Raw genomic sequence first — 19,551 nt, forward strand, 5'->3', positions numbered from 1 at the left:
GAGCACAGGCTCCGGTCGCGCAGGCTCAGCGGCCATGGCTCACGGGCCTAGCCGCTCCGCGGCATGTGGGATCCTCCCAGACCGGGGCACGAACCCGTGTCCCCTGCATCGGCAGGCGGACTCTCAACCACTGCGCCACCAGGGAAGCCCCAACTTCGTTTCTTTTTATGGCTGAGTAATATTCCATTGTATACTTGTGCCACGTCTTCTTTATCCATTCATCTGTCGATGGACACCTAGGTTGCTTCAATGCCCTGGCTATTGTAAATAGAGCTGCAATGAACGTTGTGGTACATGACTCTTTTTGAATTATGGTTTTCTCAGTGTATATGCCCAGCAGTGGGATTGCTGGGTTGTATGGTAGTTCTGTTTCTAGTTTTTTAAGGAACCTCCATACTGTTCTCCATAGTTGCTGTATCAATTTACATTCCCACCAACAGTGCAAGAGGGTTCCCTTTTCTCCACACCCTCTCCAGCATTTATCGTTTGTAGATTTTTTGATGATGGCCATTCTGACTGGTGTGAGATGATATCTCATGGTAGTTTTGATTTGCAGTTCTCTGATGATTAATGATGTTGAGCATTCTTTCATGTGTTTGTTGGCAATCTGTATATCTTCTTTGGAGAAATGTCTGTTTAGGTCTTCTGCCCATTTATTTTATTTATTTATTTTTTTTTGGCGGTACACGGGTCTCTCACTGTTGTGGCCTCTCCCCTTGCGGAGCACAGGCTCCGGACGCGCAGGCTCAGCGGCCATGGCCCACGGGCCCAGCCACTCCGCGGCATGTGGGATCCTCCTGGACCAGGGCACAAACCTGTGTCCCCTGCATCGGCAGGCAGACTCTCAACCACTGTGCCACCAGGGAAGCCCTTCTGCCCATTTTTGGATTGGGTTGTTTGTTGTTTTGATATTGAGCTGCATGAGCTGCTTGTAAATTTTGGAGATTAATCCTTTGTCAGTTGCTTCATTTGCAAATATTTTCTCCCATTCAATATTTTGTTAGTTTTATATTTATTTCTCATTATTTTCAGGTGCTATTGTAAATGATATGTTTTTCTTACAATTTTAATTTCTAGTTTTTCGTTGTGTACTAATCTTATATCCTGCAACCTTGTTAAACTCATTTATTCATCCACTATGTTTTTAATAGATTCCTTAGAGTTTTCTAGAGGGATATTCATATTGTATTTCTTTCTCTCCCATCTACAGACTTCATTTCTTATCCTTGCCTATTGCACTCCTTAGGACCTCCGGGGCCTTGATCCTGATCTTAGGGGAGAAACAATTCAGTCTTTCATCATCAGTGTAATGGTAGCTGTATATTTGGTTTTGTTTTGTTTTGTTTTTTGATAGATGCTCTCTATCAGTTTAAGAAAATTCTCTTATATTCCTAGTATTTAAGAATTAAAAAGAAAATCATGTACAGATGTTAAGTATTGTGAAATGCATCTATTGAGATGATCATGTTTTTTCCTCTTAGTTTGTTGATTACATTGATTGGTTTTCTAATATTTAACCAGTCTTTCATTTGTGGGATAAATTTCTCTTGGTCATTATGTATTATCCTATTATATATTGTTGGATTCAATTTACTGGTGTTTTTTTGAGGATTTTTACATGCTCATGAGGGATATCCATATGTAGTCTTTTCTTTTGGCTTTGGTTTCAAGGTAGTTCTGACCTCATAAAATGAGTTGGAAAGGATTTTTTCTCCTCCCATTCCTTAATGTTTTCTATTTTATGGGACAGTTCATGTAGAATCGATATTATTTTAATTATTTGAAGAGCTAAGATGTACTGCTCTAGGCAAGGAAGGGCTGGTTCTGTTTATTCCTTATTCCCACTTCCCAACAAAGCATGTTTACAGTTTTGTGCCATGAAAGGAAAACAATAGCTGAAGTCCCAGAATAAAGATCATTCCAGCTGTTAATCACTCACATAAGAAGTGTTCACATAAGAAGTGTTCAGAGCCCCCAAATAACATCATTTGTCTGATGCAGAAGAGACTTAGGGTAACTGTGTGTGCAGCTCCCACTGGCACCTCCAGGGGGCACTGTGTGCCAGACAATGAGCCGGGCTGGGCGGGGCAGGGGTGGTTCTTTGAACTGGGATCAGTTCTGAGGTGTGTCTGGCGCTCTGAGTAGTGACCAAGGTCCTAAAGGCAGTGGGAACGTCACCCACATGCTTTCTCTGCAGGGGATAAACCTCTATGAAGCGCGTGGCTGCCTTGACTCTTGCCTGCATCAAACATTTTCTGTGCAGTGAGGACAGAAATTCAAGTTTACAGACAATGAAAGTTGTGGCCAGAACCAGCCTAAAGACAAAGCACAGGAGTGCAGGGCCTAAAGAGGTTCTGGGAACGCATGCTTTTTACGAGTAAATGAGATTTATTTTAAATTAAATCTGGAGAGAATTTATGCCTAAGCAGTCATTTTTACCAGAGAGGTAAAACCATAAGAATAGTAAACAAGGGTCAAGTAGGTTTCCTGCTGCCCCAAGTCTGCAAGGTCTTGTGCAGTAAGTATTTGTTCACGGGTGATGCCTTCATTCATAGGTCTTGTTCACATCCTGCTTCTAAGGTGATTTCTCCTAAGCCATCCTTCCTCCTATTTTATGGGTGAGGAAGCTGGGGCTTGGGGAGGTTGCAGAACATGCCCAAGATCACAGAGCTGAGGAGCAGTGGACTGGCCGAAGGAAGGGAGGACATTGCCGTCCTCCCTTACCTGGGCTTTGGTTCCTCTCTCTGTGTCCAAACCCCAGGCATGGACTTGTGGTGAGAGGCGGGGTTGGGGACATGAGTAGGGCCTGGATCCCTTATGGCTTTAGTAACCCCAGCAATGCCATGTCTCTGTAAGTCCAGGGCAGATAGTCTGCTGGATGCTGATGTGAAGCCTGAACCCAGAACATCTCCCCCCAATCCCATGGGAATCCACAGGATAAGACGGATAAGATGGGAGTGGTGGGAATGGTGAATAGAACACAACCTTGGAAATCTAAGAGCAGGTCCACCTGGAGGCCTTGGAACAGGTCGGGGGGCAGACCCTGGAGGGCCTGGGGCTCTGCTCAGGCCATTGGGCTCAGCTGTCCTCAAACTCTGATGTCCCTTGAGCATCTACTCTCCAGGAGGGCTGTCTCCTGCTCTCTCCTGTTCATCCGTCTCTCTCTCTCTCTCTCTTTCTCTCTTTCTCTCCCCTCTTTCTTTTGCTGTCTCTCCAGGCACTAAGAAAAGTCTCCCTTTCCTTGTGCCAGCTCTTTTCTGGAAGACCAGGGAGCTAGCACTCCTCATACTATAATTCTTCCAGCTTTCCCTCTCAATGGTGCTCTTTGGCCTGGTTTACCAGTAGTCCTCTCTGTCCACTTGTGTTGCCTGGGGTGGCCTCACCCTGTGTCTGGGGTCATCGGTACATTGCTGGTGAGCAGGGCCTGCCTTCCGGATGCTGACCTCACTTTTCCCCCATGACTTAGCTGTTCTTCTTGCATTTCTCTCTCCCGGGTTTATCAGACATGTCTGTGTGTGTATGAACCCCAATAATTAAGAGGCATCAGGATTTTCTCCATGAGACCCCTGGGTCCAGGCAGATCAAGGAAGTAGAGAGTTGTCCTTGCAGTTCCCAGATGTCTGGCTACATTTCAGGTTTGGGTGTCCAGCACATGGAGGACCTCGGGTGCACGCGCATGGAGAGGACACATATAGGCAGAGGTGATTCTTGCTTCCAACCCAGGAACGGGTAGGAAGGCCGAAAATCCTGGGAGAGCATGGGGAGAAATGAAGAGGAGGGAAATAGAAAAAGATAATGAGGAAAGAAATGAAGATTCCGAGTGAAAGAGCGTACTAAAAGGTAATAGTGTAGCTCCAACGTTTTTTCCAAATATTACTCAGAAAGAGAAGCAAGAACCTACATGAACTTTTCCAAAGTACCCGGGAAGCATTTGCATGTCATTTTGGGGGTGAGAAGCAAGGACCTCAAGACTCAGTGACCATTGATGTGACCACGAACCAGTGAGTGACCTGGTCAGGACCTGAGCCCAGGCCGGGCACCCCCACACCCGGTGCTCTTCCAGGCACCCTGCTGCTCCCAGCTGCCCTCTGCTATTGGCCCCCGAGCTGTGTCCCTGACTATGGACCCCGTACAACCTGTCATCCAAACAGAGGCCCTAATTTCAATTATACATGGACAAGACGCATTAACCAGGACCATCCCAGGCAAATCAGGGTGATGGTCACTGAGCCAGAGGAAGAAGTCGGCCAAGCACTGCCCAGCAGGAGCATGGTCCAGGCGAAGGAAGGACAGTCGGGCACAGATGTGGATGACCTGGAAGGCACGGGAGGTGCGGCCCCAAATGGCCTCCCGAATGCAAGTGTGATACTGGGGTCCTGAGAGGCCCACGAAGCTCACACATTCACTGTCCAGCTCCTCAGCCCCCATCAGGACAGCTCGGGTGTCAGGCTCTCCGGGAGGAAGGGGACCCTCATCCAGAACAGAAGCTCACGGGAGAGAGTCGCAGAGGAGCAGCCGTTTGCTGCGGGCCCAGGGACATCTTTCTGAGGACCGGAGTCGTCTGCTGATGAAAAGGGTTCCCTCGGGGAGGGGTGCTCGTCTTAGTGAGAGGTGTTCAGGGAAGCTGAGACAACGGTGTGAGATCTCTACCCGAGTTAGACGATCTGATTTGAAAAGGAAGGAAGTCCCAAAAGGTTTATTCAGTTTGGTCTCACGGAAGCCACCTGTGTGCCACCGGTGCTGCCTGTCTAGTGTACGGTCTCTGGCCTCCTCTTTAAGGCGCAACCGGGAAAAGCGGGACCCCCTTTGTATCAGGCTGCTCCCATGGGAGCTGCCATATAGCTGGAATGGACCAGCCTTTGAGAGCCAAACAGTGTTGCTGCCTTTGGTCACAGACCAGAGAAGCCCCTGGGCCCCCTCGGCGTGGGCCAGGGAGGAGAGGCAGGGCTGGTCCTTTCACTCAGACCCCGGGGAAGCTCTCAGCAGCCAAGCTCCGACACCCTCTTCTACAGGATCATGTCAGTGTCTGGGCCTGAAGCAGCCTCCAGAGTGTTCCTGGGACTCGGGAAGCCAAGACGCCAACCACACACAAGCATCTAGAACCAGCTGCATCGTTTGCGGGGCCAGGCACAGAATGAAAATGTGGATCCCTTGTTTAAAATGTGTTATTTTCGAGATGGCAAGAGCAGAACATGACACCAAGCGGCCCTGTGGGACTGCCACTTCATATCCGTGATCATCACCCTGAAAGGATAAAAATGAAAACGCTTCAGGACACACTACAAATGCAGCATTGACCGTGGCAGTCATTAGGCAGAGGGCCGATTGGCCGCGTAACAGAGTGTCCAGAGGATGGCACTGTTGGATTTCATTCTCTGGCTGGGGCTGAACAAGCTTTGGAGGGTCTGGTGGAAAGAACACAGTGAAATGGAAAGCAGAGGGCATTTCTCAGGATCTCCTTGCAAGTTCTGTCCCAGCACATCCATCCAAATCACTTTGTCCTGAGCCACAACCCACATCAGCCCTCCAGGGAGTGACTGAGGCCAGAGGCCCTTGGGCCTTGTCCCCAGAGGACTCGGGGCCCCAAGAGGCTCAAGATAAGAGGTCAGTAGGACCCCACACAAGGCCAATGGCAACCAGGAGACAAAAGCACTGTAATGTCCCTTAGAGCCAAGAAAATCAGAATCGGAGCATCAAGAGAGGGGCCAGGGGGTGTGTGTGGGCGACACTAGAGCTGGGCCTTCATGGAAGGTGGACTTGGGCTGCAGAGCTGGGGGCGGGGCAGCCATGGCAGTCACCAGAGGGCTGAGAACAGGGGGTGGCCTTGAGTGTATCTGGCTGGAGCTGGGCGTCTGAGCAGGGATGTAGAGGGAGCAGAGGCTGGAAGCGTTGTGCAGTCCCCAGGACACCGGGCAGACAGGATTTACGGCCGGATGTGTCTCTCTGCCAGAGCCCAGCCTCCTGCCCCTGACGTGTGGGGAGGTCAAGGAAGGCATGGGGCTGACTGTCGTCGTCCACTTGCAAGTATCCACTTCACACCTGCTCACACCCAGGCCCGCATACCCACACACGGGCGGGCGCTTACACAGACGCGTCCCTTCCCCCCAGCCTGCAGAGGCACCGCCCACATGTGTCCACCCCTCTCCGTGACTCTCCCTTCCACTTCCCCCCAGGGAAAGAAGGGCCTGAAGGGAGGGGTGGGCAGGGTGTGGGGCTAGGGGACCATCAGGCCCAGGTCTCATACTTCAGAAAGGCCACAGATTAGACTTCTGAGTTTATTTCCAAGTGAAACTTTGATGCAGGCACAGAAATACACCACCGGGACTAAAAGATGTCTGTCATCCATCCTTACAATCGAGCAACATTGTCGTACCAGGAATTAGTATTTTCTGTAACTCCAGTAATTAAACAATAATGTTTTTACTGCATTTTTGTGTTAAAGCTGTTCATTGGTTCCATGTAAACATTTAACACAAACCATTAAAAAAAAATATTCTGGGAACTTCAACCAGTGGGAATGGCCCAGGTCTCTCCAGGCCTCCTATATGCTCTGCTCTGGTCAGCGGTCAGAACTTCCTACTCCTCCCCATTCCATGTGTGACCTCAAGAGTCAGAGGTCCTCTTTTGCGGTCAGTGGGGAAGGAGCCTGGTCCCAAGGCCCAAGCCCAGGACCAGGGCGGGACACACGTCGCTCAAGAAAGCCAGCGAGTGCAGCCAGAACCAAATGCGGCCAATAAGGACCTGAGTTCGCCAGTGGCCAGAAGCCCTCACCCAGGAGGACTGGATGTCATCACCTGAGTACATGGAGTAAGAATAGGGATGTTGCAAATACCGAAGCAAGAGTGCATTTATTCCAACAAATTCAAATCCAGGTCTCGTCATCCATGGAGTCCTTGTGGGAGGGGAGCCCATGGTGTGTGATGCTGGTGAACTGGTGGTGCTAAGTAACTGCAGAGACACAGGCCATGGGCTGCCCCATCCCTCAGGGTTAACTGTGCACCCCCTTCCAAACCATCTTGCAGTTTGAGTCCACGGCGGCGAGTGACCCTGTATGAACCAGCAGGTCAAAGTACCTCCAGCCACAGTGTTCACTGCAGCCTGAGGGCTTCCGTCCTGCCCTCTCTCCATCCCACAGTTGCTTTAGGGGATGGTTTTCAGTGACTCAGGGGTCATCTTAAAAAGCACTTGGACACTGAATCCGCACAGGCGCGGAGCAGTCAGAACATGCCCTGGATGTGACAAGCAGCCCAGTCATCCTGCTGGGTACTGGCCGGCCTCAGTCCCGTTTGCCCCGCACTCCCCAGCCCCCAAAGTCTAGTTGTCTTCAGCTACCAGGTGACCTGCTAAACCTCGGGGAGGTCCTGGGCTTCGGTGATCGACAGACCTATGGAGACCCGTGGGTTGGAACCATGCCATTGACTGTTGCTACTTGAACTGCCCGGGTTTTGGCTTCCGCGTGTGTGAATCGGGAGTCGTTGGGAGTCACAACGCCCATCTCACAGGTCGTGGGAATAACGTGGAGTGGGTGTGGCGCACACAGCCCATTCCTTTCCCCTTCACTCCCTGAGGTTATTGGAATAAACCCCATGCCTCTCACGTCCTTTAATTTCCATTAATCTCTGTGCATCTCCCGTCTATACTCCTTGGCCTCGTTTTTGCTCAGTTTTCTGCTGACTCTGGATAATTTTTCTCTTGTCCCCTTTTCTTCATCTCCCCTTCCACCCCAGCAACACTTCCAGGCTTTCCTCTTCTCCCCAAACCCCCATTGCCCGTTGGCATCCCCTCCCCTGCAGTTCAACCCAGTGGTGTGTGCTTGGGGTGGGCCGTGAGAGGGAGAGCAGGTCTTTACCGCAAGGACCTGGTGGCTCGCCTTCCTTCTCCAGGCTGCCACCCAGGTGGACTTAGTCTCTGTCATGCCCAGCAGGACACAGGACCTCTCACTAGGAGCCCCCTCCACCCTGCCTCCCCCACCCACGGGCCAGCACTACCTGCACCCACACTCGGCCACGCTCATCCCTTCATAGTGGTACTTGAGGGTGGGGACCCCCATGTCATCCTTGTAGAGGATGGAGATGGGGCTCAGTTTGGTGGGCACACAGCAGGCCTTGCCCACCTTCATGGGGAACTTGAGATGCACCAGGGTCTGCACGATGGCGTGTTTCGTCGGGGTCACGTCGTCAGCGAGGGGGAAGAAGCAGCCGCCTTTACATTCAAAGGCATCGTACTCCTTGGGCGCGATGATCCAGCTGTCCCAGCCGATGTCCTCGAAGTTCACCCGCAGGGAGGTCTTCTGACAGTGGTTGTTGGCCCCGGCACTCCTCTTCCGTCTGGCCAAAGACGAGCTCACGGCCATGTGGCTTTGCACATCCTCCTCCTCCTCCTCGTCCTTGTTCTCCCCTGCCTCCATCAGGCCGTTCTTGAACAGCTTCTTGAGCACACTCTCCTGCTCGTGGCCGATCATCTCCCTGAGCTCCAGCCTGGTCTCCTTGGTGCCATTGCTGCGGTCATTGGAGAAGACGACAAAGAAGGGCAGGTTTTTGGAGCTGGGGGGGACACTGACATCCAGCTTGTCACAGCCCTTCCTGTGACTCTCCACTGTCACTTCCAGTTTGTTTTTGCTCTTAGTGGGGTCTGCTCGGACCCACCTCTTCACAGCACTGGACACCTCAAAGTTCTCCCAGCCCTCGTCCCGGATATCCTGGGACACCAGGAAGGTCTTGGTTCTCCCAGAAGCATCCCAGGCATTGGCTCCATCCAGAACATCATAAATGACCACGTTTCCTTTCAGCTCGTGAGAGGAGTCCACATGAATTTGACAGGAGAGGTAGAGTCGGAGCTCGGCCCTGGTGATCTGCTCATGCCTGGGAATGGAGATGTTGAAGAGCAAGATGTGTTTCTGGAAAGGGAAGTCTTCTGTGGTGGCTATAGAGACGGCATCTGAAATGCAAATACACAGTGACAGTCATCTGCTGGGAGAGTCTGTTTTCGTGACACCAAAGCTGAGACTCATGGTTTAGATGAAAGGGCATCCGGCATGACATTGTCTATCTCTATCAAGTCTCTGTTTGGTTTCACTTAAGCCCTTAATGTAGAAGGGTATTTTAAAACGTACATTTGGCATCTTCCAAAGAGAAACAGAGGCAGGAGATGCATCGCGTTGAAATTGACAGCTCCAGCTGTTTATTGAGCATTTACTACGTGCCCAGCTTTGCACCAGGAGCTTTGCATATTATATTTCACTTTTCTCTTCACACTGACCCTCAGAAGATCTAATTATTATTCCACTTTTACAGATGTGGAGACTGGGACTTAGGGTGTTTAACTGCCAAAGTGCATACATCCTGTAACGATCCTCACTTAAAAAAAAAAAAGAATCAAATAAACAAAACAGAAAAGCACACTGTCAGCCTCAGAGTGCAGATCCTGAGTGTATGATTTTAAAGGAGAGATCATGGGAGGGGATGGTAAAATTCTAACATTATGGCAGTGTTAAAAATCTCAGCATCTAAATGGTGTGAAAAATCATTCAGAATTGTAACTTCTGAGCAAACTGAAAGTGGATGATTTTTTTTAATGTTTGAGGGAAAAATATATTAACCTCAATGGCTTGGTCATGTTAGGCATACATAGGGCTTGCCTTTTAGCCACACAACTGTTTCACTTTCCCACTCCCCTGGCTGACACCCGGCCATTAGCACATCTCTATTATACCATGGCCTGGTTGCAAAGAGGGAAGAGAAGTTGTGTTTTTTGAGCACCTACTATGTGCCAACATGAGGGGATACTGTGTGCTGTCGTGAAATCCGGCAGTGTCTGACAGACTGAAGTGCCAATCCTGACTCTCTCCCTTCTAGGCTTGTGACTTTGGAGAAGTCCTGAGTCTCTCTGGGCCTCAGTTTCCTCATCTGTAGAATGGGACTCATCCTACCAACCTCCCAGTGTTGGTGTGAACCTTCAACAAGAAGGCACGTGGAACTGTCCCTGGTTCACAGCAGATGCTCAGTCAGTATTTCTGTGTCCTCCCAAGACCGTCTTCCCTACTTGTGCACAGCTCCCCCACCCTCAAGCATGTGGTCTTTCACACAGCTCTCTGTGTCCCCTCACCCAGCATGGATGTGTCAGTCTAGCTCCTGCAGCATGTGGTGAGCCACCGTGGCATATGTGAGTCGTGAGTGGGGTCCGTGAGCAGTGCATTAACCACCCGCTGTGCTCTTACTGTGGCACACCTAGAAGATGGCCCTGGGACTGCATCAGACACTTAGAGAACAAGTATCCTCCCCCGCTGAGACGTACTCAGGCCATCTGTGAAGGGAAGCATAATTGGCCTTCATAGCAGTACTGGCCACAGGCAGGGCTGGGATCAGATCAGAGCACTTGTTTCCAGGACATAGACAATGATGGGGGGAGTGGGGAGGGGTCACTGAGATAGCTGTGAATGCTGGACTCCCAGACTACAGGATTTGGTGATTAGGTCCAGCCAAAGAAGCCTGGCCTTTCCCTAAAGCAGAGGTTACAGACACGCCCCATGGGCATAGTGAGATGCTGGCAGGATCTGTATGACCTGCAGACCACATTAAAAAACAAAAAATTAAGCCCTGCAGACTTCATTGTTTAAAAATTAAGCCAGTGTTTTAGAAACCAGGCAAGTTCACATAAAATCCAGAATTTTCTTCTTCTTTTGGGCCATCAGAAAATACAGCCTTGCCGGGCATGCAGCATGACCACAGCATCCTTTAGCTAGGGCGTATGCCTGTTAAGAGTCTGCAGGTCTCAAGCCCAGGAGGGATGAAGCCCTGAGTGCCTGGCTGGTTAGAGAGAGGCTGCAGCCGTAGGGAAAGTGAGCTGTGCAGACAGGTGGGCCTGGGTCAGAACCCAGCTGCTTAACTAATATGTGAACTGGGCAAGTTCCCTCAGAGTCTGCAAGCCTTGGCTTCCCTGCTCACAAGATCATGTCACCTACATTGTGTGAATTAGTGGACATAAGCCCTAAATTGACATTCGTTATCTTCTAGTCCTCCTAAATCAGGGAAATTATTTTATATTTAGAAAATAATTAAGTTGTCCTCGGACAGCTTCTTCTTGTTGTTAATGCTCCTCTCTCTCGGAGGAATTTATCTGAATTTTAAACACCTTTTGATGAGAGAAAAATAGACATTCCTTCGGTGTTTAAAAATATACCAGTTAGTTGGAGGCTAAATAAGTTGTCTGTGTCTAAGTAGGAAGGGGACAGTACAGGAAGGGGGAGGTAGGGAAGGGATGGAAGGAAGGGAACTGGCATTCCTTCAGCACCTACTGTGTTAAACGTGGCTCTGGGCTCAGGGAGGGAGAAACTTCTAGAGCAGAGCTGTCCAGTAGAACTTTCTGCAATGATGGAACTGTTCTAGAATCTCCACTGTCCTGTAGGGTAGCCATAGTCATTCATGATTGCTGAGCACTTGCATCCAAGCTAGTGAAACTAAATAACTAAACTATTAATTTTATTTCATTTAAATTAATTTAAATTGAAACGTCAAGTCCCACGTGCCCAGTGGCCGCCATACTGGGCAGCGCAACCTTGGACCACTGAGTCCCCCACCCCGACCCGGGGCGCCCCGGTGGAGCCGACTCTACCTTCCACGCTGAAGCTGCGCACGATATTGGATGCGGGGGTGGATGTCTTGTCGGTGGTGTATCTGTTGTACAGGTCGATCATGTACTGCGGCGGCTCGACTCGGGTTTTGTCCTGGGAAGGGACCCCGCTCAGGTTGAGGCTGCGCAAGAAATCCACCTTCATGTTCTCCAGGAACATCCTCAGGTCGAAGGTGCCCCCCTCCCGCTCACCTCCGGGCCCGCCTAGCAGGCGGCGGGCATCTGCCCCGGCCGACCCCCGCCCCCGGATCTCCAGTGGCTTCCCCTGCGCGGAGCAGGCCAGCAGGGAGAGCACAGGCAGGGCCACCCAGAGCGCCCCGCCGCACATCTTGGGATGCTCTAGCCCTGCTCCGGAAGACTGCGGCAGCCGCGGTGTGTTAGCGGGTGCGGGGAGGAGCCGGGAAGGAGCCGGCCCGCATTGTCCTGCCCACCGCTCTGCACCGCGCACCCGGGCCAGTTCACAGGCTCTCACCCGCCTGCCGTCCCCGAAGTGCCCTCCGCTTGTTCTTATCTGGCCCTTGATGCTGTGCTCAGGCCTCTTATCTAAGGGAGCTCTCTGTTAATGAAGGCTCTATAAACATCTGACAAACACACAGGGCTTGTGGGAAGGACACGGCCTGCTGCAAAAATCTGAATTTCTCCGTGGGGTTATCGCCCCCTAATTAGGATCCTTTCTCATTTCCTTGCCAGCTCTGTTCAGAAGAATCTCGAGACAGGGTGACATATGCTCCATCTCCTGGGCCACAGAAACAAAGAATCCAGGAAACAAACAAGACCGAAAAGCCCTCCAAATATAGAAACAACAGCACAAAACTCCCAGAAGCCCCCTGGCTACCCACTGGAGCCAGGGTGGGTGGTAGAGTGGAGGCTGTATCAGAGTTAGTAAGAAGCCTGGTTCCTGTGGAACTGGGATGTGCATTTGTGGCTCAAGCGCTCGGTGCCTTGGTTTCTCATCTGTCAAGCCAGTTCCCGAGCCTTAGAGATCATGGGTGAAGGTGGCACGTATAATTTAGTGAGGTGGTGGGGACTTTGGAGTCAGACCAGGTGTGGGTTCAAATCCCATCTCCCTCACTTATTCCTCACAAGCATGACCTGGAGCAAATCACTTCACCTCTCTGAGCCTCGGGTTCAGAAGAGACTTGCAAGGATTCAAGGTGATTATGTGCTAACCATCATGGCGGGCGCCTTAAGCTCCAGTCAGTTGGGTGGCTGCATACTGGCTGCAACTTCTCCACCCCAGGGTCTGACTGACCTGGGAGCTGGGGACGAAGCCCTGTGCTGGGCTGCTCTATGAAAACACCACTTACACACAGAATCCTGCTGGCCCTGGGACCCCAGAAGAGCCCTGTCACTGGTCTGGGGGGGTGCGGTCTTGGCTCACGTCAGCTGGGTGGCTGCTTGGGCCACACTTGTCAGTCAGGAGAACCATGTAATTTGGGAGACAAAGGAAGAGGGAAGCTCTGAGGCCAGTACATGCCCAGGAGATGTCCCCACCGAGGAAACTGACAAGCCGTGGCCCAGTCGGGCCCTGTGAGGCCCCAGAGTCTGGGTTGTTTTAAGGGCAGTGGGCTCACACTTAGATCTGTCCATTTCCATCGCGTGTGGGTTTGACCACAGCAAAGAATGAGCATAAACATATTCTGGGAGTCTACCCTGAGGAGGATTTGAATGTGAAGTTTTTTCAAAATGGCAGGGCTCCTGGGGAGAGGGTGCAGGTTCAGGAAGATGGACAAGGGGCCAGGGTGGTCGGAGTCAGAGATCCCGGTGTGCACCCAGCTTTTCCCCACCCCTAGTGGGGGGTGGAGTGAAAACAGGAATCCCCAGTGGCCAGGCCAGGACAGAACTTGCTGTCCCCGTACTTTGGGGACACTGCCAGGGATGATGGATGGGAAGGGTGCAGCTTCAGAAGTGCTGCTTGCAGAGGGGGGCAGGAAGCATGCTGGGCTTTGAGCCAGCTTAGTGCAAGAACTCCCTGAGGCAGGGAAAAGATGAACTGGTGCACAGCCCAGGAAGCAGGACTGCAGCTTCGCAGCAGGGAGAGGTCTGGGAGGAGCTGGGGAGCTAGGCAGGCATCCCCCACAGGGCTCTAGTCCCTGGAGGCAGCCCAGAGCCTGTCACATTCAAGAGGTGGAGCCAAGGGATGTAACTGGGGGTGGACTGAATGTGCTCTTGAAGCTGGAGGAGTAGTTATCTGACGTTTTCTTAAAAACATGACAAATATTTTTTTCTGATTATAACAGTAATATGCAGTGCAGATAATTTGGGAAGTGCAAAGTATTAGAAAGGAGATAAAAATAACTTGCCATCTCACCATCCAGTGGTGGCCACTGTTACCATTTTGAGATTACATGCAGCTCCACAATCCCCTATTGAAAACCCTCGTGGCCAGAGTGTTTTGAAGTTCAGAAAGCTTCAGATTTGGATAATTTGGTATGGACTGTATACTGTAATATCCCCATTGAGATTGGGGGTGATCCCCTATACTCAAACACATTGACATTTCTGCAGTGAAACACATAAAAACGCAAATATCCATTCAGGTCAGGTTTTATCATGAAAGGAACTGAAAGAAACTTCAGGTTTTCTACTTTGGATTTGGGGATCTCAGATATAGGACCGCAGACCTGTTTACATATAGCGTCACCACATCTGGCCGTGGAGGCTGCATGTGAACACTGCCTGGAGGTCCTGGTCACATAGACTGTGATGAGGATGGCGCCCCCAGAACTGTGCAGTACAACATGCTTCTGTATTTCTGGAATGATCTGCCCCACAAATTCAGAGTATCAATATGTCCACATCTCCTTTATTGTTTTTAAGGAATTGCATGAGACCTCCTGATCCATAGTATGGGAAAGTCTGTTTTTCTCTCTCAGGTCATCCCTTTCCTGAACTGTCCAAGAGCCCTGTAGGTTTATTTAGTCCAAAGGAGATGGAGGTGGGATGGTGTCAGTCCAACTTCTTAATGCTGGAAGCAGGAAGTGGGATAGAGGTCCTGGCAGGTCCCACCTGCTGTTGCTTCTCAGTGACACTCAGCTTTGCTGCTGGGGTGGGTGTCACACATCTTATAGCTGCTGAGGCACAGCCCCTGGGATGCCCTGGCTGGTCCAGGTTTCTGCCTGGATCCCCCATGGTGTCTCCTGTCGGGCACCAAGCTAACAGCTTTCTTAGACATCCTCCCAGGCTTACCCTTTCTCTAGAAGGCACTCCCCTGTGGCAGGTGGCTGGGTTGAGAGACGAGGTCAGCTGTGATCACACTCTGATCCCATCCTGCCGTCTCCCACAAATTTCTAGGTTCTTATGGGGACCCTGAGTTACCAGCCTAAACTCCCACTTTCCTCAAGGTGATCTAGAGACCTTGCTCCCTTTCTGAACATATGGGCCTTGGTCCCCCTGGACAGATCTCCTTAACTCTAGGTCTTAGGGAACAAGGTTTGGGTCTTGTTTTGTCTTTCCCAGATGATGTGGGGTCCTCATACAAAAGGACCCCCTCCCTCTCCTTCCACCAGCTTTCCCTTCCTGGGGAAGGGCTGCCTTATCTGAGCCACGAACAATCTTATTTACCACTCCTCTCCCCCTCTTCTCTTCCCCCAAGTAGTGTAGCATGTGATGTATCAATTCCACTTCTGTGTATATATCCAAAGAATTGAAAGCAGGGTCTCAAAAAGATATTTGTATACCCATGTTCATAACAGCATTACTCACAATAGCCAAAGGGTGGAAGCTACCCTAGTGTCTATTGATCGATGAATGGATAAACAAAATGTAGTACATCCATGCAATGGACTATTACTCAACCTTAAAAAGGGAGGGAATTCTGACACATGCCGCAATATGCATGAACCTTGAGGATATGCTAAATAAAATAAGCCAGTCACAAAAGGACAAATATTGTATGACTCCGCTTATATGAGGTACTTACAGTAGTCAAATGCATAGAGATGGAGAGTAGAATGGTGGTGGCCAGGGGCTGGGAGGAGGGGGGAATGGTGAGTTACTGATGAACTGTGATACAGCTGCCTCTGCGGGGTCAGGAGCCCCTTCCATCACAAGAGACTTGACTACAAGACCCCTGCCCTTCTGTTAACCTCTCAAGCTCCACTCTCACCCACACATCGCTCAGAGGAATGAAAACTGGACTGACCTTGAGGCTGTAAGGGGAGAGCATGAACCAGGCAGAGCAGCAGGTATGTCATTTCCCAGCTCTGGGCCTCGCCTCCCTGAGATCCTGCTTCCTCTTGGCACACGGTAAGTACTCAGCCGATGTGCACTCTGTCTCTGGACTGTGCCCAGGTGGTCAGCACATTTATTAGAACAGTTGTTCTTAAAGCGTGGTCCCTGAACCACAGCAGCAGCGGCACCTGGAAACTGGTTAAAAATGCTAAGTCTTGGGCTTCCCTGTGGCGCAGTGGTTGAGAGTCCGCCTGCCGACGCAGGAGACATGGGGTCGTGCCCCGGTACGGGAAGATCCCACATGCCGCGGAGCGGCTGGGCCCGTGCGCCATGGCCGCTGAGCCTGCGCGTCCGGAGCCTGTGCTCCGCAACGGGAGAGGCCACAACAGTGAGAGGCCCGCGTACCGCAAAAAAAAAAAAAAAAAAAAAAAAAAAAAAAAGCTAAGTCTTGCCCCGAATCAGAAAGTCTGATTCAGCCCAGCAATCTGGTCAAGGCTTCCGGGTGATTCTGAGGCACATTCAAGTTTGCACATTGGTTTTAATAAAAGAGGAAATTCGTATGAGCCTTCCAAGAGATCAGGTGTGTGTATACTGCCTGGTATGGTATTTGGCACAGGGTAGATGCTAAATCACTGAATGAATAAACAGTTCATTCGTTCCTCTGCTCACCCACCCCTATACATACAGACAGGACTGCTCTGAGAGATTGGAGGAATCTAGGATTGGATTAGGCTTAAGTGAGAAGGAAAAGTAGACCAAAGCTTGAAAGAGCACCATCATCTTAGGAGTAGAAGAGAGAAGGAGGCTCGGAAATCTCAGAAGCATCAGTTTATCAGTGAAGGAGATTTTATGTTTGCAGCTTTGGGTAAAAAGAAATAGCCTTTGGCTCTAACTTCAAAGTTTTGGTGCGCAGCTAGGAGCCAGTGCTGCCAGGCTGGTTCTGCCCTCCTAGTTTTCCCGCCGAAGCCCACTCCAGCCCACCTTGGCCCGGGCTGCCATCAAACACAACTTGCACAAGCTGGTGCCTGCAATGGCTTTAATGCCACCAGCTAAGTCCAGCTTTTCCATCCTGGTGGAGTCATCTCCACTCCTCTTCCCTGGGAGCCCTCTCCTTAAACCCTCTCACCCCAGCCCCAGACTTCTGTAGGCTTCTCCATCATGGCCCTGACTCCATCCTGGCCACAGAAGGAGCCTGAGTTACAGGCTACAGCTCTGATGACATTTTTTGAGTGACTTAGACATACAGAGGCACCTATCGGGATGCCTCAGGCAAGACACCTGGTAGTATCCAGATTCAGTGTCCCTGCTTGTTGAGTAAAAGAGTTGCATCCAAAGTTTTTCAAAGTTTTCTCCCAGCCTTAACGTTTCCAGCTCGCAGCTGCACTGTTTATATTTGTCACATGAACTAAGGCTCTGCCCACCCAGAGGATGTACAACTTCAGGATTAGGGCTCAGTGGCAGGCCACCACACTGCCCCCTCCAGACTGACCCAGATGCAGTTAGTGAGCTCAGGAACCCGTGCACATCTGGGCTGGGTCCTGGGACCTCTTGCTCTTGTGATCATGTGATGTTGATATTTTGGTTTTAAGAGGAAAAAAACGTTATTTCATACCTACATTTCTTTTTAAGCCTTGCTTTATTGTAAGGCCACTTAGGGCCATTGGGACAACCCTAAGTGGCTGGTCAGGAAGCTGGGAGGCAGCACCAGCTACACAGGCCTTGAACCAGGCAACCTTGCATGTCAAAGCTGATGTTACCTGTGGTCTTGGTAAGACATTGGTGGCCATATTACTTACTTGTCCTGAGCTTGTTGTTCTGAAGCACCAGCTTCAGGGGGAGTAAGCTGCAAGGTTGCTGTGAGGCTAAATGAAGTGCTCTATCTAAATGCACGATGCTCTGTAAATGTGAGGGGTCCCTGCTGACACTAGTTCCTTTCATCATACGGCAAAGTCATCACCACTGGGTACCACCCATCGTGGCACAAGCACGAAGCTCCTGTCCATGGCTGGACACAGGGGTGACCCTCCCAGCCCACTCCCTCTACCCTTGTAATCCAGAAATGAGGGCTCGGAGAAGTTGTAGCCTTTCATAGTGACCTAGGAGATCTCCCAGAAATTGCAAATGTCAGAAAGAATAAGATAGAAGTATTATAAGACACCCCATCTTCACCAAAAAATGGAAAGGGAGCAGTTGGATGAGAAAAAAATCGAGGGGGAGAAGGGAACATGAAGAATCTAATATTGAGAAGAAAGGCATTTGGAACCTTATCAAGTCCTAAAGTTTTTACTTATTTTGCTAGTAATTTATATCCTGTCATATTTCAAAAAGGATTAGACGTGGCAAACCAAGCCATGACCAATTTGCAGACCAATCTGAGACATCCCAGCAATCCAATGAAAGAATCATTTAGTCCCAGTACAAGTCCTGCAGGAATAAGGCAGTGTGTGCCTTAAGGACCACCCCCCTCGCCTCACCTGATCTCTGCCAAGAGGCAGGGCCATGTGCCCAGGGCAGCTGTTCACACACATGTCCCACAACCATTTGGAGCACCTCAGAGGGGATGCTGAGCATATGCTGCTGGGCCCCAGCCAGGTGTGTCCAGCATTTTTGCTGTAAACATCTTCGCCGCGAGCGGTTTTGCAGCACGACTAATTGGCCTTAAGGCCATTTTGCTGTAAAAAATCACCGCTTGACAGTTATGCTACACTAGAAAATGATAACACATCAATTTTTGCAAACCCTTGGTTGAGCTAATCTAAGCCAGGTTTTGTTAAAATGCTCATCATTTTCAAGAGACTTCTACTCATCAGGAATCACATAAACATTTGTTTTGGCAGGGAGAGGAGGAGCTTGATTCCTCTTTTCCCTCCAACTTCTAATACAGCATACTAAATTTGGTAAAGACAGCTTAAGAGAACAAGGTGTCATATCTAAATGAGCTAAAGAATCCGTCATTAATGCTCTCGAAGACTGCTGTTAGTAGCTGCCTCTTTTATATCTTGGATAAATCGGTAAACTTTTGGTTTTGACGGGTGGGAGGTATGACTGTGCTCACGGAAGAATTTGTAAAAACTGATGTTATATTTTCTAGTGTAATGGAACTGTCAACCAGTTATTTTATCTTTTATGGCAAAATGGCCTCATGGCCAATTAGTTGTGCAGCAAGAATGCTTGTGAAGAAACTGCTTACAGTAGAGATGTTTATGGGGAAAATACCTAGACCCCAACCTAGGTACCCTCAGCCCCCCTTACCTACCTGTTCTGGGTACTCTCTTCAGTGTTGGCCGCTTTGCCTCCAGTGGCTGCAGTTGCAGCCTTCTTCAGAGGCTGCCTGGACTTAATAAGCCACAGTGGCTGGTTGTGTAGAGGGCCAGAGAACTGAGAGTTTCCATCTCTCCACTGGGGGCAGCCTGGGGAGGGGGTCTGAACATCCAGCATCCTTGCCTTGAAGGTGGACTAACCCAGAAGTGTAGCTTAAGTGCCAGAGCTCCCCATAGGATCCAGGCAAGGTTGGGATGCTTGGCTTCTTGCCCTCCTGTCCTGCTCTACCCACTCCTTGCCTGCTTCTCCTGGGAGAAACTTCCTCATCCATGCCTTGCACAGGAACCCTGGTTTCAGGAGCCTGACCTCAGACAGATGCCTTGGGCTCCTTTTCTCCTTCTAAGTCCCATCCTGGAGAACTGCTCATGGCTTTTCAACCTTATCCGAGTAAGAGAAGACTGGGGGCCATGCCATCCTCTCAGTTCCCAG

At 50.3% G+C, this 19,551-nt stretch overlaps 1 protein-coding gene across 1 annotated transcript; it reads right to left on the reverse strand.

Annotated features, from left to right (window-relative positions):
* Positions 1-7,767: 7,767 nt before the first annotated feature.
* GDF2 (growth differentiation factor 2) lies at positions 7,768-12,013 on the reverse strand. The gene is made up of 2 exons (XM_007118752.2): positions 11,611-12,013; positions 7,768-8,937 (listed from the first exon to the last, which is right to left on the reverse strand). The coding sequence occupies exons 1-2, from the start codon at positions 11,954-11,956 to the stop codon at positions 7,985-7,987; spliced, it is 1,299 nt and encodes a 432-aa protein (XP_007118814.2). The 5' UTR covers positions 11,957-12,013; the 3' UTR covers positions 7,768-7,984.
* Between the last annotated feature and the right edge of the window lie 7,538 nt (positions 12,014-19,551).

Source organism: Physeter macrocephalus, chromosome 20 (genome assembly GCF_002837175.3).
Source record: "Physeter macrocephalus isolate SW-GA chromosome 20, ASM283717v5, whole genome shotgun sequence".
Classification (NCBI taxonomy): Eukaryota; Metazoa; Chordata; class Mammalia; order Artiodactyla; family Physeteridae; genus Physeter; species Physeter macrocephalus.

Coding starts and splice junctions, on each gene's coding strand:
- GDF2 (XM_007118752.2), bottom strand. CDS start 11,956: ATGTGCGGCGGGGCGCTCTGGGTGGCCCTGCCTGTGCTCTCCCTGCTG. Junction 8,938..11,610: donor GCGCAGCTTCAGCGTGGAAG/GTAGAGTCGGCT, acceptor TTTGCATTTCAG/ATGCCGTCTCTATAGCCACC.